The sequence below is a fragment of the Neomonachus schauinslandi genome, chromosome 6, assembly GCF_002201575.2.
Source record: "Neomonachus schauinslandi chromosome 6, ASM220157v2, whole genome shotgun sequence".
NCBI classification, from domain to species: domain Eukaryota; kingdom Metazoa; phylum Chordata; class Mammalia; order Carnivora; family Phocidae; genus Neomonachus; species Neomonachus schauinslandi.
This window is the reverse complement of record NC_058408.1, coordinates 142,808,933-142,833,409: the sequence shown is the minus strand read 5'-3', so window position 1 is coordinate 142,833,409 and position 24,477 is coordinate 142,808,933. Positions and strand designations below refer to the sequence as shown.

Genomic DNA, 24,477 nt, shown 5'->3' with positions numbered 1-24,477 from the left:
TGGCTGAGCAACCAGGAGGACCCTTCCTGTTTTAACTCCTGGCATTTGAATACTTACAAGTATTCTGAGAAGCCCAGGGCTCTGAGAGAATCAGTTCTTTCCCTGACACTTTTCTGGACAAAGTTAAGATGGCGGATTACCTGGGAGGACCCCAAAGAGCAGGCTCCCAGAGGTCACCAACCGAGTGGGGGGCCCTGAGGCCAGCAAGTGCTTGGAACAAGCGCTGCCTCTGCACGGGGCTCCAGTCCTCTGCGATGGTGCCCCTGCTGACCTGGCCGCCCCAAGTCACAAGGTGTCATGTTTCCTGGGTCAGCAAAGTGGAGAAACACAGCCCTTGAGAAAGAGCCACAACCCTTCAAGAAGGGAAAAGCAGACTGGGGCTTAAAGGGTCTTGACCCGTATTTCCTTTGCTGTTCAAGTAGCTTCGCAGAAATCAGGAGGAAGGATTTTTAGGGGTCAGAAAGAGAGAGAGGACGTTTTTAAACATCGGCAGAACTTAGCCAGGGGCCCCGAGAGCTAGGCAATTTTAATGAGAAAGAAAGGAAAATACATGAGTGACCCTGACCCAGGCCTCAACTCTTTACGTCAAAAGCAAGAACTGATAATTAACAAAATGAAACGTGCCCGGACAGGAGTGAGGGGCCAGCCGGGCTCTGTCAACTTGATAATCCCCGGCCGTGACCTGTGGGCCCAAAGCCCTGGCTGGGAGATGACGTGCTGTTTACCCAGGCCGCGCTGGCTGTCAGGACCCTCAGAAGTGTGACTTTTCCTGGCGAGTTGTTTGGATCCAGCTGTCTGTGCTCTGGGTGAGTGCAGCCGCGCGCAGGTGACAGGAGCTGAGCTCCGGTCCGAAGGGGCTTGCTGCAGGATGCTCACGGCGGGGAGTGTCCCTCATTCCTTGTGCGTGAGAGGCCATGGCGCAGCAAGCCAACTTTCCATCTGCCAGAACACCCTCCCTCCCGTTCCTCGGCTTCCAAACCGGCTTCAGTTTGAAATTGTATTGGAAATAGCTTGGCCTTGGAAGGTTTTCCTCCAGTGAAGATTTCATTCCATGGGGCTTGGGAATGAAGGAGGGGCAGGAATCTCCAAAGATCCAGGGAACTGAACTGAAACCCCCCACCCCCTGCCCCCTTTGATGTCCCCTGTTCTGCCCAAGGTCCCCGGCCGGCCAGGGAGGGCCAATCGGGCCACGTGGTGAGTCAGCGGAGCGCAGGCCACAGGGAACGGTGGCTACCCACCCAGGGCAGGTCTGGGGAGGCGGGGGAGGCGCTATGTCCTCAGGAAGCCTAAGGCTGATTTCTGTGTCCAGCCGCTCTAGAGAGAGGAATGCCGGGCAGGAAATACTATACACACGCAGGAACGGGGACCAGAGGCAGAGCTGGCTCTGCCGGCATCAGAGGAGCGTCCAAGTTTCTGACCTGGAAGGTCACAAGAAAAGAAAGGGACCCAGACGGGCATGCTGTGAGGGGCTCCAGCTGGCCCAGCAGCCTCGAGGAGGTCAGAAGGAGCTGAAAAGAAATCAGGCCGCGGGCAAAGAGAATTTGCTTTCCGGGAAAGTCATGGAAGACAAGTAAGTACATCTCTTTGAAGGACAATTGCACGGTCGTTAAAAATGCTGTGCAGGGAGACCGTGACATGAGACCATGCGAATGACACAGTACCAAGTGGAAGCCAAGCCCCAGGTTCGCCCTGACCAGGGCCAGCAGCTAGACAAGGGCCGGGAGGGGACAGCCAGTGTGTACAGCCTACAGATGGCAGCACGCTTGTCCTTCCAGACTTGCTCATTCCTGCAGCACCTGGGGAGCTGACTGGGGGGAATTCCGTCTCTGGTTAACTTTAGAGAAGACAACACAGTGGAGGAGAAAGATCGCAGGCTCTGAATCAGACAGACTGGGCTTATAGCTCAGCTTCACTCTCTTTTTGTGCTTTTTCTTTTATTGTAAAATATTTGTAACATAAAAATTGCCATTTCAACCATTTTTAAGCGTACAGTTCAGCAGCAATAACTATATTTATAATGACAACTTTCACCACCATCTTTTCCCAAAATTTTCTCATCACCCTATTAAGCAGTAACACCCCATCTCTCCCTCCCAGGAGCCCCTGGTAAACTCTAATCTACTTCTGTCTTGACAGATTTGCCTATGCTGACATTTCACATAAGTGGAATTATACAATGTGTGGCCTTTTATGTCTGGCTTCTTTCACTTTGCATAATGTTTTCAGGGTTCACCCACGTGGTGGTCTGTGTCAGGATTTCACTCCTATTTATGGCTGAATAATGTTCCATTGTGTGGACAGACCACGTTCTGTTTATCCATTCATCTGTTGAGGGGCATTGGGTTCTCTCCACCTTCTGGTGACTCTGGATAGGTTGCTGTGGATATTGGCATACACCCATCTGTTGGAGTCCCTGTTGTCAATTCTCCCAGCCTGCCCTCTCAACAGCTAAAGACCTCTGCCCAACACAGAAGGGACAACTGTGTCTACTACACAGGATGGCCAGGAAGATAGGACAAGAGAGAGGTACAGAGCATATAGCATTAACCTGACTTGCTCACACCTCCCCCATTACAATCCACCCTTAGTAAAGGAAAGAGCTAACAATATTCCCCTTCAAGGGTCTCCATTTAAAAAGCATGGATGCTAAATGGTGTAACTTTCGGCACCAGCAGCTTCTCTGCTTTGCCCGGATGCCGCAAATGTCTCAGCATTTAGACACATATAAACCCAAAGAATAAGAGCCTTGGGAGAATTGAAGCCCAGCTGCGGGCCAATGACAGTAGAAATCGGAAAATGAAGTCAGTTCCTTCTAGTGCCTTCTCTCCAAGCTTCCAGCATAGGGTTGTAGAAAGCCTGGCAAGGAATGGTCCAGTCTGCTCTTCCAAGCCATGTGACCCTTGGAGGGGAGAGGTGCAGCCCCTCTCTGAGCCTCAGTTCCCTTACATAGGGAATGAGAAGTTGGGCTTAGTTCAGGTTTTAAAGCTGGGTTCCACCAAGCCACAAGTGTTCTTTAAAAGCCAGGGTCTGGGGAGACGGAGGGAGGCAAAAGGGGGTCCACCCCCAGGCTGCTCAACTGTGGATGGTCTCTGTGTCTTTGCATACTGGAAACTTGTAGCTAAAGCTATCTGCAAGGCCCTGGATTGGGTGGCCCCTGAGATTGCCCTGGGTGCCTGGGCTCACCCCAGGAGGTGTCCTCTGTCCCCTTGGGGTATATTGGAGGAACGATCCCCCGGATGGGCTCTCAGCCCCTCTCCCAACGTACCAGGATTTCGGGAGGCTGAAACCTCCATTCAGAAGGCAGTTCAAGCAGCAGGGGCCCTTCATGGGAAGTGGTGCTGTGCTGGGCACTGGGGTGAACTTGAAATGACCCAGGAGCCCTCATAGGTCCTGCTGTTCTACAAACAGTACCCTAGCTCCCTGGTGAGTGCTCCTGGGTCATTAATAAACCCTCAGTCAAGAAGAGACTTAGGCAGAGCCCAAGGCAGGGAGCCAGGTTAGGTCATCTTAGGAGAACAGGATGGGGTAGGGTCAAGAGCACAGACAGAAGACTCAGCTTCCCCCATCCCAGCTATATGACCTTGAGTGAGTTACTTAACCACTCTGTGTCCATCTCTTCGTTTTTAAAATGGAGATAATAACCCATGGGATAGATGTGAGGATTAAGTGAATTATTTAAAGCCCATATCATGTTTGGCACGCAGTAAGAACTGCTCCTGGGACCGCAGGGGGTTGGAGCCGGATGGGCCTCTCAGATGGCATGCAGGCCAACCTCCTCACTCTACTGATGAAAACTGAGGCCCAGGGAGAGCAGGCATCTGGCTGTGAGGGGAATGAGAAGAGGCAGGCTTTGAGGCTCAGGCCTGGCTTCGATTCCCCACTTGGCCCAAGCTTGGTGTTCTTGGGCAGTTACTTAACCCCTTTCAGCCCTCATTTCTCATCTGTTCAGACAACTGTTACAAGGACCAAGTGAAACAGGGAACATGGAGTTCCGGGCATGCAGCAGTTGCTCAGTAGATGCTAGCTCCCTTCTGTCTTGCCCCAGGATAGCTAGTGAGCACAAATGTGCCTTTATTTGTTTTGAATTCTGCTCTCTGCTGCTCCCAAAAATGGAAGAGGAAGAGGCCCAGCCTCCCCTTCCCCACTGCGGCTTGAGAAAACTCAGGAAGTTCCTCTCTCAAGTTTTCTCCTCAGTCCTCTTCCGCGGAGTCATTTTGCAGGGCCGCGGCAAAGTGGGAAAAGCTGCCCCTCCAGCCCCGCTGCCTGCCCAGCCAGATCCTGCTCAGAAGGGGCTCAAGAGAAGGTGGACCCCGAGCTCCCTGGATTCATTGACAGCAGGATGGAGATGCTCTTCTAGGCATCTGCTGGGAGACAGATGAGGGCCAAGCAATCTAGCAGAGATGAAATGCTGGGTCCGGGGCCAGTGTCTGGAAGCCCCAAACCCCATGGAGGATGGGGCAGGCACTGGGAAGGGAGCGATTTGTCCAAACCACCTATATCCCATGCCTTGGGTTGCCCTGGGGACCAAGGATTGGTTAGGCGGTTAGGCAGACTCTAGGCCAGCTCCCCGCCAGGCCACAGAACCCAGGAAGGGAGATGGGGAATGAGCCTGACTCCTAGTCCAGGGCTCCTGGCTCCAGGTCATGCTGTCTCCAGCAACAAGCCAACATTTATAAAATGCATCACAGCTGGGAGGTAGATAGTTAGCCCAGCATTTTCCGAAGATGATGAGATGGTCTTAGGAGGTGCAGGGACACAATTAAGTAATACTGAATCGCTTAGTGATAAAGGTATTCTCTTTTCAGTTGTCCTTTGAGCCTCCCGTCATCAAGAAGGAAGTCTCAGTGTGGGGCCACTGGCTTGCTAACACATCTCCCATACTCACTAATCTCTCTTCCAAACAAAGAGAAAGGCAGCTTTAGGCTCAGAGCCTTAGGCAGGCAAAAGAGGACCCGGGGAGGATTTCTTTTTTTTTAAAGATTTTATTTATTTATTCATGAGAGACAGAGAGAGAGAGAGAGGCAGAGGGAAAAGCAGGCTCCCAAGGAGCAGGAAGCCCGATGCGGGACTCGATCCCAGGACCCTGAGATCATGACCTGAGCCGAAGGCAGACGCTTAACCATCTGAGCCACCCAGGCGCCCGAGGACCCGGGGAGGATTTAATGCCACTTTTCCCAGTTAGCTTTCTGTATGATAAATAAATGCTGGCTTTCCAGGCATGGTCTTGACACAAAGTTTTCTTTTGAAACCGATTTAGTTTAATTAATTAATTAGTTAATTAATTTTTAAAAGATTTTAAGGAACCTCTACACCCACATAGGGCCCGAACTTACAACCTCTCAATCAACAGTTGCATGCTCCACTAACTGACGCAGGCACCCAAAACTCATTGATTTTAAACAGAAAGACACGAGTTAATTTAAAAGAGAAAAAACTTACATATAACCAATTGTAAGGGTGGTATGCAGATACAGCAGGACTGTGGGGGTGCCTGCTGTCAGAAGGAAGGCTGGCCATGAACCCATCCACGCGCCATGTTTATCATCCCCATACTCAGACGGGAGAACTGAGGCTCCAGGGATGTATAGCAGGAAGGTGGCAGAGCTGGGGCTCCATGTGCTCCTGAGGGCAAGGACCGAAGCTGCTGACTGCCCCGCCCCCAAGGTGGAGGAACTGTCCCCTCGGAGAAGCTAGCCAGCTTGGGCTACCTCAGACTCCTAATCGGCTGCCCAGGCTGAGAAGGGGGAGGCGCCGGTGAAATGAGCAGGGGGCCGGGGGCCAGAGAAAGAGGAACTTGGAATAATTATTATTTCCTTCCATTCAAGCTCTCTACTTTTTAAAAGGTGGATGTTTTCCGGAGAGCCACACCAGCACTAGGAATAGATTTCTTTTGTGCAAAAACTCGGGCTGATGGGTAACTTCCCCTTAACAAGAACAAACTTCTCTGCCTTACCCTATCATTGTTTACAGAAGCAAAGAGGCCTGTGTCTGTGTGAGGCCCAGAGAACAATATCCTGCCAGGAGACCTCCAGCAAGAAGTGCCCCCCAAAAGCTGCCCGCCCCGGGCATTCCCAGCATCCCACAGAGGCTGCCAAGCCGGTTCATGTCAGGAGTCTGCCCCAACCCACCAGTGCACCTTGGTGTCCAGGCCCCTTCAGCAGGACCCTCCACCAGGTCTGAGCCTCCCCTGGAGTCTGCTGATAGTACATTAAAACTGGGTGCCACCTGCCAGGCCTCAGTGACTGGGGTGGTGCAACTCAAAAATGGAGACTTGGCACCACTGCTCACGGGTCCAATTAAAATGAATCACGGCAAGTCGGACTACAAACAACATTGCTGAAGCAGGAGACTCAGGGGCTCACCTGAAGCCCTGCCTCCATGATTTGAAACCAGCCTCTTCCCTTCCCAGAACTTGGTTGCCTGATCTGTAAAATGGGTACACTAACACCCAGCTTGGGGAGTTGCTATGGAAGAGCCAAGAACAGGTCTGTACAATGCCGTTGCAGTGTTGGACACCGATGGCCTAAAGGACAGGATACTGTTATGTCAATTGGGAGGCCTGGAATAATCGTGAAGGACCATGCCTGGCCCTGCTCTTCCCAACTGGCAATGGGGCTTTGGTTCTCCAGAGGAAGACAGATTCATAGGCCTAAAGTGCACTACGATTTGTTTACTTTGTCCCCATATGCACCCTGTTCCCCAAAACCCTGAGGCCTTCTGACAAGGAAAGATAAGACAAACTGAAAACAAGTCCTTTAAAAACAAGTAACAAAAATGAATCTGAGTTTTATCAAAATTAAAAACCATTGTGCTTCAAAGGACACCATCACAAAAGTAAAAGGACAGCTCACAGAATGGGAGAAAATATTTGCAAATCATGTATCTGATAAAAGACTTGTATGCAGAACATACAAAGAAGCCTTAGGATTCAACATTAAGATGACAACCAGCCTAATTTAAAAGTGAGCAAAGGATCTGAATAGACATTTCTCCAAAGAAGATCTACAAAGGGCCGATAAGCACATGAAAAGATGCTCAGCATCATTAGCCATTAGGAAAATGCAAATCAAAACCACGATGAGATACCATTTCATACCCTCTAAGATGAATACAATTAAAAAGACAGAAAATGCCAAGTGTTGGTGAGAACGTAGAGAAATGGGAACCCTTAGGCGCTGCTGGTGGGAGTGGAGAATGGTGCAGCCCCTACAGAAGCGGTCTGGCAGGTCCTCAAATCACTAAACATCGAGTTACCACGTGACCGAGCTATTCCACTCCAATGTTATCTACTCAAGGGAGATGAAAACTTACGTCCAGGCAGAAACTTGTACACGAATGTTCACAGCGGCATTATTCATTCTAGCCAAAAAGTGGAAACCACTCAAGTGTCCATCAACTGATGAAAAGATACATAGAACAGGGTCTATCCATACAGTGGGATATCATCCTGCCATAAGGAAGACTGAAGTACTGATACATGTTACAACATGGATACACCCTGGAAACACTATGCTCAGTGGAAGAAGATACAAAAGGCCACACACTGTATGATTCCATGTATATGAGATGTCCAGAACAGGCAAATCCACAGAGACAGGAAGTAGATTAGTGGTTGCCCAGGGCTGGGAGGAAAGGGAAATAGGGAGTGACTGCTAATGAGTATAGAGTTGCCATTGGGGGTGATAAAATGTCCTGGAAGCAGACAGTGATGGTAGTTGTACAACTTTGTGAATATTTTGAACCACTGACTGTACACTTTAAAGGGATGAATTTTACAGTATGTGAATTTCATCTCCATAACGCTAGTATTTTAAAGTCTGTAGTGATGGATGATATATCACACTGCTTTCATAATCACCTGTTATTATTTATTACTATAATTAAAAATACTGTCCGGTCCACCCCAGCTCAGAGCAAGCCTGCCCCCCTCCTCACCCCACACGCACCCCCCGAACACCTGTATCACCTCTGGTCTGCAGGTACCTGGAAGGTGAACTGCCCAGATCTCTACAGAGCCCAGCATACAAATCTGATCCGACCAAGGGGCCTCTGGGCAGCTGCTCCGAGCTGACACACCTTTGACTATTTCTAGGACATGCAAAACCCATGGCTGTCTCACCAGCACCAGAGGACTAGCCTGTCATACAGACAACGTGTGCAGTTTGGGGTCTGGGGGGTGAGAAGGTAGGCAGGAAGCTGTATGCGCCATACGCTTCCCCGAATCCTCCAGACCCCCTTGCTGGCCAGTGGAGCTTTAACAAGGCAGCTCCTGCGCTTCCTTCACTCCTCTCCTCCCCTTTGGCAGTGACCACGAGGCAACATCTTCAAGACGGTGGGGCCACAAAAGCAGCCAGGACCCCTGGTCTTCACCCAAGAGAGCTGAAGACCCAATCAGATTGTGCCTAAGAAAGAAAGAATCTCTGTTGTGTGAAGCCCCTGAGATTTGGGGGTTGTTTCTTGTGGCAGCTAGTATTAATCATCCTGATGAATGCATTGCCTTCTAATGAGCCTGGCCTCTCTGGCCAGCCTCTGTGGTGGGGGCCCGCCAGACCCCTCCTTGGCCTCGCTCAACTCCACAGCTGGAGTTCATGTCTGAATGATTTCCTCATTCAACAGCCTAATTTGGAAAGCACAGAGAGGAGGGGGGAAAGTCAGACACCAGCCACCACTGAGTGAGCGTCTAACACGGACCAGCTCTGAGCTTTGTACTTGCTGGTATATCTGTGACCCTCACAGCCACCCCACCCACTTAACAGATGAACCACCCGAGGCACTGGAAGGCTAATTAACTTTCCCAAGGCCATGCAGCTAAAGGAGGCCGAGCCTGGCTTCCAACCCAGGTCAACCTGGTTCTGAAACACCTTCTCAAAGCACTCTGCTGCCTCTGTGTTAGATCCCCACCACTTCTGGTGCACTCCAAAGCCTGCCCAGGACTGGTGTCTCTAATAGCCTCCAGAGCAAAGCTGGCCACGTTTGGGCAACTGATGCAAGATCTGGGCAGCGTCCAAGGAGTGGGCTTTGCCGCCTGGGAAGGAAGCCTTCAAGCCAGGGTTTGAAGAGCATCATCGCACAGGGAATGAGAATTCAGCTCCAGGCATAAGCTCTGGCTTTGAGCAGGGACTTTCCAGCCAGACTCTCAGCAAACACACCATGTCAGACACCGGGGAACACAAGCCAGCCAAGTGGCACCTCCCCAGGAAAAGACACGAGGCAGGCAAGGTGAGGGGCCCACAGAAGGAAGCTTCCCAGGGCCCCCTCACTGTCTCATTCAAACCAGCTCGCAATGATTGAGAGCCATGAGTCCAGCACAGTGCAGGCGCAGGGGATCCTGCCGGATACATCTGTCGCTCCAGGGGATACCCACAGAGAGCAGATGCCATCACCTCTGCCCAATGAGCTAATAACCCTGTGACCTGTAGCAATGACCTTCGTCCTATGTGCCCCGTCCCCCCGTTTTTCCGGGGGGGGGGGGAGGGCAGCCACTCAGTAACTCAAGATGAAAACCAGGGAGTCACCTGGGACTCCTTCTGCCCGTTCTCCTTCATGCCCCACACCTGGCCATCCCCTAAGAGCTCCTTCCTCCTAACATTTCCCAAGACTCTTGTGCCACCATGTCCCTAGGGCCACTGTCCCAGCATGGGGCACAGACACTCCCACAGCACCTGCAGCAGCCCCCTAGATGGTCTTCTGGTCCCGTCCCCTTCTCACCCCCATGTGGTCAGAGGGACCAGCCTGAACTGCAAAGGGCCTGCGAAGCCCTCGTGGCCCCCGCGGCCGCCGGGATGGTGTCAAACTCCTCAGCACGGTTTGCCAGGCCGCCCAGAGAGCCCTCATCCCCCTATCTTTCCACTCCTACTATACTGACCACCGCACACCCTCTCCCACCTCCACGGCAGGGTTTCTCAACCTCGGCGCCACTGACACTTAGTGTCAGAGAATTCTTTGTTCTGGGGCCATCCCGTGCATCGGAAGGTGTTCAGCAGCATCCCTGGCCCCTACCCATTAGATGCCACAGCACATCCTCCCAACTGTGCCAATCAAAGCTATCTCCAGACACTGCTGACTGTGTCCCGGGGCGGAAGATGTCCCCAGGTGAGAACCACTGCTCTATACCTTTGCCCATGAAAGGCCCTTCTTTCCTTTCATTCGAATCTGGCCTCCTCCTCCTCCTCCTCCTCACGTTAACATCTGATTCAGCTGCGTCACCTCCCAGACGCCTCCCTGGCTACTCAGGCTGGTGTAGGGGCAGCTTCCCTTTGCAAAGTGCTGCCACGGCTCCTGCCACACTGCAGCGGGCTGGTCCCCGGATGTGCTGTCACCAGCTCTGCAAGCAGGGCTCCTCAGCACCGCCGGGGGCCTGGAGCTTTGACCGTGTGTACCTGCATGAGTACAACAGTGCGTCGCGCTCAGAGACCACCCAGGTAGGTGGCCAGAGGCAAGGGGCTGTGTGCAGCCCAGGTGTCAGGCTGAGGGACACAGAAGGGAAAAAAACCAGAGCAGGGGTCTAGGTGAAGGGCCCTGCAGGCGCAGTGTGAACAAAGGCTACGAGGTGTGGTCGAGATGAGACTGGAAATGACATGGCCAGAGCCCAGTGGGAGGCTTGTGGGAGAGGTATCAGGAGAAAGGATTTTGAAGCAGAAGGAAACCAGGTCATGAAGACCTTTGGATGTCTTCTGCAGTGACAGATGTATCCAGCAGAATGTAAAATTTGGGGGGCACAGGTTTTATGGTCAAATAAGTTTGGGAAATGCTTTGTCTGCAAACAGGTTTCTTTATTGCAGGACTTCTCAGAGCCTTCGATATGCTCACATGCCAGGTGAATCTTTACAAGCGGAAGATACATGTAGGATCACCCACAGTAACTGACTACAGAGCCTCTCAAATGATCGGTGTCCTTCAGCCTACCCTTTGGAAATGCTGCGTGGAGCTGAGACACAGGGCCTACAACTTCAAGAAGGGCTCAAGGTAAGGACGATCTGGGTTTGGGGACAATGGCTCTGGGAGTTCTTCAAAGACCTCAGGGCCAACACTGGGGCCTCAGCCACTAGCTCAACCCCTCTCTCCCAGCCCCTGGGGCATCTGCAGCACTGAGAGGTGAAAACAGCTCCCGAGAGACTGTCTACAGGAAGGACTGGGAGGCAGTGCGAAATTTATTGTAGGAAAACAGTCGCCCCACGGGGCTGCTTTGACCACCTCCCCTAGGCCCCTGGGCCACAACATATGGTGTGGTTTAAATTTTTATAATTGAGGAGTACTTAAGGAAAAATGTTGGCAGGCTCAGAGGCACTTGTAAAACCGTCTGGGCTGATGAGGAGTCTGGGCCCCATCCCTCTAGGAGATGGAGGCAGCACTGAGCAGGGGCAGGGGGTCCGGAGAGCAGGATGGGGTCCGCCAGCAGGGGCTTCCAGATGAGGCTGGCCAGGCAGGGAGAGAATGGAACAGCCCCTGCAGCAGCCCCTGGATGGGCCGAAGGAGCCGATAAGGCTAGACAAAGGAACCACTTCATCCTCACTGTAGACCATAGCCGGGGCGGGGGCAGCAGAAGGGCAGTGAGGGACCAGATGTGGGAAACAGGGCACCACAGTTGGGGGTGGGGGGCTCAAGTCCCGGCTGCATCACCTGGGACAGTGACAGTCCCTCCGGAGCCTCCCCGTGCTCATCCATAAGATGGAGCCAATGGAATCCCAACACGTGATAGCAGCAAGGACTAGCAGAGAGTGTCTGCACACAGTGGGTCCTCAAAACACGTTAGCTGCCACTGTCTGGGGGGAACACAAGTGGGTGGGCAGCCCCAACCGGGTGCAGATGGAGAGCTGGACCGGCAAAGCTGAGGCACCGTGGAAACCGCCTTTGCTGAGCGCAGCTGAAGATTCTGTTAGCTGAGTGGCCAGAGCACGTTACCCGCCCCACCTGGCCCTGGCAGCCACCTCATGGAGCCTGCGGCCATCACGGGTGACGCCTAGGAGGTGTCTGGCAGCCCGTAGGCGCTGAGCCGGTGAGCTGTTGTTCTCACCCACCCTGGGGTATTTACACCCTCAGGGCCATGCCTCCTCTGAGCTCTGGGTCCTGGTTCTGCCCCGGGTGTTCACGCTGTCTCAAGCGGTGGCCAGGAGATCAAAAGCAACACGACAGCGGCTGCGAGTGCGGGGAAACGGGGACCCTGCTCACACGTCTCCTCCTTGACCATTTTCAACCTGAGAACTTTCAGAGATGCCAACAAGGCCTGTATCTGGAACAACAAGGCACAGCTGCCCGAAGGCCCCATGGCCGCACGGACGGAGCGGGCAGCCACGTGTGCCCAGGGCCGCGCCTGTGCAGAGCAAGCTGGCCCTGCCCAGCGTCTGGGGCTTTTATGGACGTGAATCCTCTCGTTTCTGCCATGTGCAGAAGGACTGGGAGTGCTTGCCCATCACGTGGAGAGAAGCGTACACTTACGAAGGAAGCAGAAGCAGAGAGACAGCAAGGGGAAGCAGCGAGAGAATGACAAGTCAGGGTGGTGGCCTGGCGGGAGCTGGAAGAAGTGACACAGGAGACCTCTCTGGGTGTGAGGCTGAACTGACTGCACAGAGATGCCCCTGGCTGCCCGCAGATGCTGGAGACGAGCAGCCCTGCTCCAGAACAGGACCCAGTGTGGTATGAGAGACCCCCGGGAGGTGGGACAACCCCACACGCTTGGGGCCCCCTGGCCCTCCAGAACCCCCGAGGGGGCAGCGAGGGTGTGTTGGGGGGGGGACCAGAACTACCAAGGACCTCCTGGGACGCTTGTTGAGAACATCAGGGTAGGAGTTACAGGCCTCAAGGGACTTCCATGTCACGTCGATAAAACGTATAAAAACCTGCGGAGATGGTCTGTATGCGCAGGGCAGAGGAGGCCTGATTTTAAACTCTGAAGGAGCTTCTGTGAGTGTAAAGGCCTCGGGTCACCCTGGATGCCCTTGCCAGGGGGCCACAGGCTGTCAGAAGCCCACCTAGGGCTGCAGGAGCTGCTGTATGGGACCCGGATTCCTTGTGTCCACAATCCTGTCTCCTGAGGGGAATCCTCCAGAGCAGCTGCGGCAGACCTCTGCAACTGCATTCTGCTTTAGTGAAGCTGTGAAGGGACCCCCGCCAGGGGACAGCACCCCCAAGAAGGCAGGCCGGCAAGGCAGGGGCTGCCTTTTTTCCAGGGGCCCAATGTCACATCCAGGGAGTCTCTACACCTCGGTGGCAACACCTCTCTCTCTGACTGAAGCATCTCTCATCTTTCTCATTGTTTGGTTCTTATCTTGGGACTCACTTGTCCTTCCCTCAGTGTAGGCTTGGAGAGAATGGAGTCTGTGATGGTCCGGTTTACAGGGACCCTGTGACATTATCTGGTCAAGCCTCACCCATTTTACAGCAAAGAACACCGAGGCCTAGGGAGAGGAAGACCAAGGTCCCATGGCAAATTAGGGGTGAAGCCATTTCCTGACCCGCATGCCTGTGTGTTGCCACTCCCTGCCATTCTCTGTGGGGACGGACCAACAGGGCTGTCACAATGGCTCTGGTAGCCCCAGTCCCCTGGCAGCCTGGGAGAGAGGCAGCATCCAGATCCTGGATGAGGATGGAGCCACTGCTGGCCCACAAGGGTACAGGACACACCCAGAATTGTTGGGATGCAGGTCACATCTCAGGCTCCTAAGGCTTCTAGGAGATGGGTCTGGCAAGGAGGACCACTTTTAAGAAACAGAAACTGAGGCGCAGGGAGGGAACATGACTTAATTGTGTGGGTAGAACAGCTGGGACTAGAACCCCAGGCTCCCAGGCCAAGCTGTAAACTAGATGGAGACCACGTTTATCTGTCAAGCTGGGGATGAGAAGGAACAGGTTCCAGGGAACCAAGGCCACCAGGACCCCAGGGGGTGGTGCTAACTCTCTGCCTTCAGCACTGGGGTGGGTGTGCTCCTGAAGTCGGGGCCTCATGGCCCCTCTCCCTTCAACAGACAGCAGAACATACTTCAGGACACTCTACATTCTGTGTGTATTCAACCCATGTTGCCTCTACCAGCCTCAGCCACTTCATTTCCCTCTTGATCACCCCCGATCCTTCCCCTCCACACCAACCTCTCCAAACTACCCCTGCTGTGCCCTTTCTTCTGGGCCAGGCCGCCACTGGTCCAGCTACAAACACTTGGGTGTTGGCCGTGGCAGCATAAGGCCCCTGGAGGGGACTGGGCTCCAGGAAGCAGGCCTCCCCACCCCACCCCGGGCCCGGCCTGGCCCACCTGCCTTGGCCTTGCCAGTCTCGGGCACTCTCTGAGGGAGGTGAGAATGCTGGATCTCTGGAGACCAACAGCTGCCACCAGCTGGGTGCGTCACAGCTCCCCACATGGCCTGGCTGGGATCTGGGGCCCAGATTCCTCTAGAAGTCCTCCTATTCCTCCTACTGTGGGGTTTGGGCGGCCTCTTACCTTTGGGGTGAGGTACTTGGTCATAATTTCCTTCCCTTTTTCCCCCAGCTTTTCATCTGGAGTAACTTCATATTCTGCCTGAAACAGAAGAAGGAAAAGAACAATAACAGATCTGCTCCTGAGCTGCTTCTAGTTACATAAGCTTCTCGGCCCCTGGAGAAGACACCATGGAGGTCAGGTGACCACTCCCTCCCCCCACAGAGCAGGAAGCTGAGGCCCAGACTGGGGAGAAGACCTGGCCAAGGAGCCCTGACATCCAGCCCAGCCTACTCTGCACCATCCATGGACACGTGCTTATTAGAACAGGTGCTGTCCTCTCGGGCTGCACGTTAGGGTCACCGGGAGCAAACACTGGTACCCGGGCCCCACCCCACACCAACAGACTGACCCTCTGGCCAGGAGGGCAGGGCTCTGGGCAGCTGGGGTTGAGAACCACCGACTCAGATAAATCACAGGAAGCCACTGGAAAATAACGAGCCACCAAACTGGAAGGTCCCCGAGAGGCTGCCTCGGGTCACTCAGACCTTACAGCTGCATGACCTTAGACGATTTCCTTCACCTCCATAAAATGCAGATTGAAAAAGCACCACTACAGGGCAACTGTGCAGACAGAATGTGACAAAGCTCTCAGCCCAGAGCCAGGCACATCATAATACTCAAGGAACACTTGCCGTAATTATCACCATTCTCATTATTATGCCTTGCAAAAGAAAATGCTAATACGGATGCCTTACCTTTTGCAGCTTTTCAGCTTATAAAATGAACATACAGAGATTTTTCAGATGTTCAGAGGGCACACATGCACACAGAGGGAGAGGGAGAAGCAGACTCCCCGCTGAGCAGGGAGCCCGATGCGGGGCTTGATCCAGGACCCCGGGATCATGACCTGAGCCGAAGGCAGACGCTTAACGACTGAGCCACCCAGGCGCCCCCCTTTTCAGATGTTCTTATCTGAACCTCAAAAAAGCGCAGGCAGTGATGTGGGAGGGTAGGGTCTTCCACCACAGCCCTTCGTCTGCATATGACGAGCAGGATGTTCAGCAGACTTGGCCAGAGTCATGCAGAGGAGATGGCAGGGCTGAGGCCTCCATCTCCAAACCGGAGCTCTTTCTCAACAACTCCAAGGAATTTAGGACTCCAGATCGCTGGCCAAGTCAGCGGGACCTCCAAAAGACAAACCTTTTTATTTTCCTTGACCTCAAGAGGGGCTCCTTCACTCACATCTGACGCACTTGCCAGAGGATAAAAGGCCTCAAGTTAACAAGAAGCCTGGGTAAGCCTGCCTTTCTCATTTAGACAAGAGAACTAATTGCAAATTGTTTATAACCATTTCAAAATCCACCACCCAGGGATTTGTCAACCTCGGTCCAAAAGTACAGCTATTTCAAAAGAGACAGGAAATGACATCAACACAAACTGAAACACCATGGAGTTAGGCGCCCCGGCCCTCCTGGCCCAGTTCACGGCAACCCCACAACCCAGTGTCTAGGGTCCAATCTCTCCCCGCAGGCCCGTCCAGAAGCCCCTCCAGAAAAGGGGGAAGCAGAGGCAGCACATGGAGTGCCCATAGATGCAGCCACACATTTCCCTCCAACACGAGTAAGTTTTTCCTGTGTTACAATTTCTCTTCTAATAGAGAATCAAGACTCAGTGATTTTTCTCCAAGGAAGAAATGTTAACACTTCAATCATTTGGCTCACAGGGCTATGGGATAGTAATTCTGGAAAGAATCCAACCCCCTCACTTTACAGAGCTGGACACCGAGGCTCAGACAAGCCAAGGACCGGGTCCAATATCACACAGCTGGTAGTGGTAGAGCTACGGGGCTGGGGCAGGGGGACACAAGCCTCCTGACTTCCTTCCATGGGCCGCCCGCCTCAGTGCGTCGCCCTCCACAATGCCTCCACACCACGAAGACTAGCCTGGTGGGACTGACGGTTTCTTGTTGAATTGATTTGATTGATGCAATTTCCTGACACTATTTAAGGAGAGAAGGTGGCTCTTCCCCCTTGAGTTTTTCCTGTTATTTTCTCCCCCGATGCTTCCGAAAAATCCCCCCAAACTAATACGCACATGTGCACACCCAACACAGTATGGAGTAGGTTATAGGCTCACCCTCAAGGTAGGTATTATTATTCCCTATTAACAGATAAGGAAACTGAGGCTCTGAGAGCACAAAAAACCAGTTCAAATACAGTCACGCGAGCACGTGAGAGGGCTGGGAGCTATGTCTCCAGAGGGGGTGAGAGTTCTAGAGCACAACTGACCACCCTTTTTCCAGGATGAGAGAAGCACCTAGTGTCCTGCCGCTCTGGAAACCCGCCTAGTGGTCTGGCACCATGGGAATCTACCCAGACTGCTTTGCAGGGCCCAGGCCCCGGGCAAATGGCCGACCACCTTTTGGGGTAACTCAATCTCATGCAGAACCCTGGATTTGCACTGTCCCAAAATACATCTGTGAAGGCGGCTCTATTTAACCAAATGGAGGCTTGAAGCTCATTAATCAGCCTCAATAACCAGCTGAAAATATTATTGCTCTGGGTACTAAAACCCACGTTAAAAAAATAACATCACTTTCAGGTCAGCTGCCTCCCAGCAGAGGCCCGGCTGGGCGGCTGGGCGCCACGGTTCCACAGGGAGGCAGCCGGGAGCACGCGGGGACAGGCATCCCCAGCCCAGGATCAAAAGGCCTTTCTTTGAGAGTCCATGTCAGGTCACCACCACTTGAAGAGCATTTGTGTTGGGAGGCAGAAAACCAACAGAAGGCTTCCAGCTGGGCTTTCCACACTGATTAAGTCACCTGGAGTGACAGGCCATGTCTCCACAGTGACCCCCAAGAGGCCTCCTACAGAGAGAAGGCACCATGGCGGCTCAGCTGGGTGGGCAGAGCTCAGGCAGATCACACCACCCGAGGCAGGGGACCACCCGGGAACCCACTGCTATGGGAACACCCTTGCCCAGGTAGTGGGCAAAAGCTGCTGAAATCAGCTGCGACCGGAAAACATAAGCAGCAAATAAGAGGTTGGGCCAACAGCCCAGAATTTTACAATTAGCGCTGGCTCGGGAAATGGCAGCCAAAGACTCCAATGAAAAGAGAGAAAACCACATGCAAGGAATGCCCCCATGACCTCCATCAGTAAGGGAGCTCCCTCCAACCAGAGAGGGTGCTAGGTCTTATCCCCTCCCATTTGAAACCTGGGAGCTCAACCCTAATAGCCAGAGCACCAAAGGGCACCTACGCTAATCCACTCGGAGGATCTCTCTCTTCCCCAGATACATCGAAGGTGCTCAATTCATGAGCCTCTCCTCGCACTGTGATTTATGTCAAACGCAGAAATGGCCTTTGGGGAGGAGATGCTGCTATTAACACAAAGAGCAAAACACTACATTGAGTTTAAGGCAGAAAGAATTATTTATAGATCTCTGCCTGCCAAGGAGTATAAACACCAGTGTACATCCTAGTTTATAAACCTAATATTTTATCCTCTTTGTCTGCTCTAATTGCATCATCAATCTCAGAAAAGTCCGGTGAAAATATGTCCTCTCTATTAAAACACACTTCCCTCCGATGACTTTTAAAAACATGAAGACCACAAGCCAGTAAAAGGGGACCTGCCATGTTTTCAAAGCAGCCGGCACTGGTTTGAAGAGCAGAGTGAGCCGGATTCCTCTCGGCCTCTGACTAACTTCAGATGTCACCTCCTCCTCCTGGGAGACCTTCTCCTGCCCTGACAAGAAGATGAAGTCAGAGATGCTATGAGGTCTTGCCACCTCCAGCTTCTGTAATTACCGATGTGGTCAGCTTTTCCAGAGTCTTCGCGGCAGGGACAAGTGACGTGCTTGGTTGGCAGTGCTGCTCACCACGGCCCTTTCTGGAGAACACCCAGCTCCACCCACCGGCCTCGGCGTCTTGCCTGTGCTGCCCGTGTGGGCTGGAGGTCTCCATTTGCCTCTCTGGAGTCACTCTCTACCCTGGTGTGGGGCAGGTGAGAATCCGGGTAAGCAATTACCGCCCCCCAACCTGGGCACCATGGTTGCCGGCCCCCTCTTCTAAAGACCCAGCTCACATACGCTGGCCTGCATCAGTCCCTCCCCTTGTCCCTGCAGACCTAGAGGTGGCCAAGAGAGACCGTAATGATCCTTGCCTCCTGTTATTCGTGCTCTTGAGAAGTCTCTTTCCATACTGGAAAGAGCTAACCTGTATAAATATTATGATATTGGGGATAGGACAGTATGGAACCTCTGAGGCTAGGTCATAACAGACACTGCAGGTTCTAGCGTGCTGTCCTGAATCACTGGCTCTGGGGAAAGCCAGCCATGTGACAAGGACACTCAAGCAGTCCCGTGGGGAGGTTCACATGGAAAACAACTGGGGCCTCCAACCAACAGCCTCTAACCTGCCAGCCAAGCGCATACACTTGGAACAGACCAAGCCTTGGATGACTGTAGCCAATATCCAAGCCAACATCTTAATAGAAATTTTTTTTTTTAAGATTTTTTATTTATTTATTTGACAGACAGAGACACAGTGAGAGAGGGAACGCAAGCATGGGGAGTGGGAGAGGAAGAAGCAGGCTCCCACTGAGCAGGGAGCCCGATGTGGGGCTCGATCCCAGGACCCTGGGATCATGACCTGAGCCGAAGGCAGACGCTTAGCGACTGAGCCACCCAGGCGCCCCTTAACAGAACCTTTTAAGAAAGCTGGAGTCAGTGGCATCTCAGTAAATCATTCCAAAATTCTTGACCCACAAAAGCCACGAGATAAGTGTTTCTTGTTGGTTCACGCTGCTCATTTTTGAGGTAATTTCTTATTCAGCAATAGGTAACGAATACTTACGTATCTGAGCTCATAGCTAGTATCACTTACGTCATTAAAAGTTATCCTAATTTATTCATTTTTCAATCTTTCGTTTAATCAGAAAGCAAGTTCCATGAGGGCAGGAACTTTCTTCTCCTACTCAGTGTGTAGTCTCCGAATACTAGAACAGAGTATGATATACTGGAGACATCCAGGAAATAAGTGCTAAATAACTGGTTGAGTATCTGCCAAATCTCCCCTAACCCCAAAGAGAAGAGACCTAAAAACTTTCAGTCACACCCAAGTGAGGGGACAGGAGAGTTTCAAATGAGCTGGGATGCCATCAAGGCTCCCAGAAAACAGGTGAGAGAAGAAGTACATCAAATCTAAGTCTGTGGAAAGACCCTATTGGCCTGTGGAGGTTGACACTGGAGCCTCTTCTGGTCCCCTGACCAGGTGGGCAAATCTTCTTTGAGGCCAAATCAAGTCATGGCTTTGACTTTGGTCACTGACCCCATTTCTCTGTGGGAAGGCAATGAAGGAGTCCTTCTCAGGTTCCCAGGAGGCCCTTGACAACTAAGACTAAGGGCTGAATTACCCTGTGAATGATATACAAACAGTTCTGCTGCCCACCAGTCACCCAGGCCCCATTTTAAAACAGCCATGGTTTTGACTTGAGAGACTTGACTTGAGAGACTCAGACATTAGGACTGTGCAGGACAGCAGCGTTTCCCGGGGACTGCGTCAGAGCCTGATGAAGACGGGTTATTTTTAATAAACCCCACTTGGTAAAAATTCAACACAGAGGTGGGAACGGTGTGGATGGTGCCGGCTGAGCCAGGGAGCACTGGGGCTGTATGCTGCCTCCTTGGAGTTCCAGTCAGGATGGAAGGAAAAAACATATTTCAGACGAGAGCTGCGCCAGCCCTGGAAAACTCAATAAAGTCTTCCTGCGTAAAAGAGGTGTTCCAAAGGCTGGTCATTTGACGTCAAGATGGGTGATGAAAAGGCCCTGCTAGTTCCCAGAGATGCAGACAAAATGCGAGGGGCAGGGCCAGCCTCTATGAGTGTCGGCCGCATTAAGGCGTATGTAAAGAACATTTGTCGCATCAACACAGGGAGCCAGACTCACATTTCCTTTCCAGAAAAAAAGCTCTTGGTACTGGCCCAGCAAAAGGGAACGTCTGCACGACCAGAATGAAAATGGGCATCCATTGGATTTTTTTTTTTTTCCCCTCCTCAAACTGACTATAAGCCTCTAACAAGACACGTGGCTGGAAAATTCCACTGACTCCTGGGTTTAGCCTTTCCCTGCTCTGCCTCATCAACTCTAGATGAGTCTCAAAGCTGGTGATGCCTCATCTTTTCCAAGTGGGGAGCAGCCTTGGTCCAGGGCTCCATCTTTGGTCCTCATCTCTCCTTCCACATTCATCTCCTTGGTCAGCTCACCCAGCCCACGGCCCTAAATACCAGCTATATGTTGACAACTCCCAATCTTCCATCTCCAGCCCAGACCTTTCTTGCAGATGCCAGACTTGAACGTCCATCTCCCCTCAATCATCTCCACTCGGTTGTCCGAGATACATTCCAGCTGAGAGTACCTAAAATGGAGCTCCTGGTCTTCCCCCAAACGTGCCTCCCACAGCCTTTCCCTCACTCCATCCTTCCATCTGCTCAGGTCAACACTTTGAAGTCATCCGTAACTCTTCTGTCTCACCCACAATGCAACCAAAAACACTGTTAACTCTGCCTCCAAAACATGCCCCAAATGCAACCACTCTCACCACCGCTACATGCTTCCTCGCTGGCTTGAGCAACCATCAGCCCTCGCCTGGACTGCGACAGCAGCCGTCTATCAGAGCTCCTGCGCCCGGCCTTTCCCCTCCAACACAGGTGCCAAAGGGATCCTTTAGAAACCTAAGTCAGACCATGCCATTGCTCTGTTCAAAACCCTCCAGGGGCTCCCCATTTCACTCAAAGTCAAAGTTTTTTAATGGCACAAGGTCTTGCATAATCAACAGCTCTCCTAGACCCGTCTCTGCCCTTGCTCCCTCCATTCCAGCCACAGATGCCGTGCCTGTGGGCCTTTGCACTGGCTGGTCTCCTGCCTGCCTTGTTCCTCCACCACACACTCCCCTGGCGAACTCTCCCAGAGGGGTCTGGCGCCCACCCAGAACCAGCACTGCTCCCTCAGTCTGTCTGTGGAGGCTGCACGCCCGACCAATACACCGCTCTAGCACTGCCCAATGATGAGGCTCCGGTGCGGGCTGGAGCCAGCACCTAGGGCAGAGGGCACCGCGGGGAGGGGCGGTGGGGGAAGGCTTCTGAGAGCAGAGCGTGAGAGAACAAGGAACCAGCAGGCATTCTCCTGAGGGGCACGTGGGGGCATTTCAGGCATCAGGAGTGAGGGAGCCAGGGCCAAGAGGCTTCAATCTCTGTGGTGGCAAGTCAGAAAACGCACGGCTCAAGAAAGACCAGGGTGAAGGTCAAGGATGAATAGTGCAGGTGGGGGCCTGGCAGTGGAAGACCTGGTATTCAACCTCAGAACTTGGACTTTATCCTGGATGTCCATGTTTCCCAACCCTGGATACACAGTACAATTGTGGGCAACTTGAAAAATGCCAATGTCTATTAGAAATCCAGGCCAATCCATGGGTAATGAGCACCCCTAGTGCCAAACTGTGGTCTCCAAGTACCATTTCCCAGTAAAGGAACCAGGGCTCCTTGGAGATACAGTGGACTCTAGGTCTAGGCAGTAAAGATACAAGATGAACTGAGACATCGCATCCTACCAAATAGCAAGGAGCTGCCCATGACTACTGGGTCCTCTCAAGGGCTCAGAAGCCAACCTGGTGGCCAACGATGAGATCACGGGGCCTCAATAAGGATAAGGACCACCACACATCAAAATGCATCCGTGTTTAAATCCACGCCTTTAAAACAAATTGGTTACTACTATTGGAGGGTGCTAGTGAACCAATCTGGTACTTAGAAAACATAAATACAGGGAAAGAATGAAGCAACCCCTCCATGAACTTTATCACTGGGTAACCAAACAGTAATCGAAAGGAAGTTTCCCAGTCAGCAAATGAAGAAGGAATGACAAAATGAGAATGTCACCATGCCGCAATCCCTAATTAATCAACACATTTAGGCACTGCCTAAATCGGCTGCCATCTCTAACAGAAAGACAAGCGGAGAGTAATGTCCCCTGATGGAAGAACAAAAAGCCACATATGAAGTCACCCTGCCCCTGCCAAAACAAAAAAACAAAAAAACTGAAACTGAATCTGGTCAAGTTTCTCGATTCAATGAGCAATTTACAAGCAATTCAGAGAAACCTATTACATGACATATGGAGTGACAGAGCAGAATTCAGACTCCGGGACACTTGTGGATGAACAAGGAGCGATGGTTATAACCTGTTAAAACATGCATTTACAGAAAGTATGAGAAAGTTGGACATTTAAACACTAATATTTGATGATAATCATTACTTTTTTACCTTAGCTGCACTAAGGGTATTGTGGTGATTTGTGTGTGTGTGTGAAAGAGCCCTTACCGCTCAGGGATACTGAACTGAAATGCTCACGGATGAAATCATATGTGTGAGATGTGCTACAAAATGCTATAAGCGAGGAGGACGTGGTGAACAAGACTGGCCATCAGTTCATAACGGTTCAAGTGGGGTGAAGGGTGCATATACTGCTCTTCAACTTTACTTTTTACAGTTTGAAATTATGAGAAGTTATGAAACTACTAGCCCCTCACCCCCTCCCGAGATTCAAATTAATGAGTCTGGGCTTCAGCTCAGGCATTGGTATTTTTTTAAAGGCTCCCAGGTGTTTCTGTTACTCAGCCAAGGTTGAAAACTATTGTAGTCACTATGTGAGACATGCTGAGAGCCTCCACTAAAACCAAGACAGAGGCTATGGAGGGGAACTGGTCTGCGAGGGGTCAAGGAATCAAGCATATGGTCCTGGATTAGATGGGGAAAGAGATGAGGAAGAGGGAGGGGTCAGGGACATTGCAAAGGGGTCACTGGATTTAGGGAACATGTCAGGCCTGGTAGGTTTGGGGATCTGGGGGAAGGTGACTTCTGGCAGGGACACTCAGTGGGCAGTTTGGTTCGTAAATCTAGAGATCCACACCAAGACCCTGAAGCAGACACAGAAACCTGGGCCCCACAGGACTGTCCCCGAAACTGAGATAGAGGTCGGGACGGCTACAGCCAAGGGTGGCACTGGGGCCTCTAAGAAACAGCCATATCTTGGTCCCCTGCCCTGGGAAGGGGCGCCTGGAAATACCCCATTCTTTTCATGACTGGTCTCCATTCCTTGCCCTCCCACCCACTGTCCACCTTCCTTGGATAGACACCCAAAAGGCAGTCTGCCAGGCTGAGGTGCCCTGCCTTCCTGCACGAGTGCTGAGGAATTCCTGCATATTCCTACGTCCTGTCCTAAAAGCCCACGCAGATCAAGCACCATTTGTTAAACCAGTCAATGACCGGTAAATCTGAAGGAAGACTCCATATGGTGTCAAACACGGCCACACATGTCAGCGGCCGCTGGGGCCAGCAACTGTCAGATTGGCTTAAAATGGCCAACACATGTTCATTACACGGACGTTTACTTAAAGCCTGTACGTGCCATGCTCTGTTCTAGGCAGGGATGAATGGGAAGCCCAGGGTCCTGGCCTCAGGGAACTTGCATTCTAGAGGAAAAGTAGACAGTAAATAAGAACACAAACACAAGCTTCGGAATTTTAGAAAATGGGTTTTCAGCTAGGAGGGGTCATGGAATCTAAGTGTTACCTTGGGATGTTATCCAACTTCCCCAGGCGCTGCCTTGCGTAGTAACCCAGGCTCCCAGAATCAGACAATTGACAGGGCTTCCCTTTAAAGCAGCAATAACTGAGGCCCAGAGAGGGAGGTGGCCCATCCATGGTCACCCGGCTGGGGCAGACTTGCGGACAAGTCTGGAAATTTCTTGAGCAACAATTTCATTCTTCACCCTTCTAAACGATATGGTCTATCTTTTCCTCTGGGCAAAAACAATCACTGATCACAGAGGACCAAAGGGCCTCCCCAGGAGCAGAGACTTACCACTGAGTCCAGGAACTGAATGTAACACTCTAGCCCAGGTCTGGTTTCGCAGAACTGCCGGAAAAGCAGTCTCCCAATTGGCTGCTTGTCACATAAACTGCAGTAATCTCTGTCTGGAAACAAGAAAAGAAGAATGTGGTGAGATG

The 24,477-nt window shown here is 52.1% G+C and overlaps 1 protein-coding gene across 2 annotated transcripts in view; it reads right to left on the bottom strand.

Annotated features, from left to right (window-relative positions):
- GRK5 (G protein-coupled receptor kinase 5) overlaps positions 1–24,477 on the bottom strand; it is a 206,839-nt gene that overhangs the window by 35,513 nt on the left and 146,849 nt on the right. Inside the window, exons 3-4 of one of the 2 annotated variants that reach the window (XM_044916610.1) lie at positions 24,332–24,444; positions 14,430–14,507 (exon numbers count right to left, since the gene is read on the bottom strand). In XM_044916610.1, coding sequence (XP_044772545.1) covers positions 14,430–14,507; positions 24,332–24,444 — 191 coding nt within the window. The remainder of the gene's footprint in view (positions 1–14,429; positions 14,508–24,331; positions 24,445–24,477) is intronic. The other variant, XM_044916611.1, reaches the window with a different exon arrangement.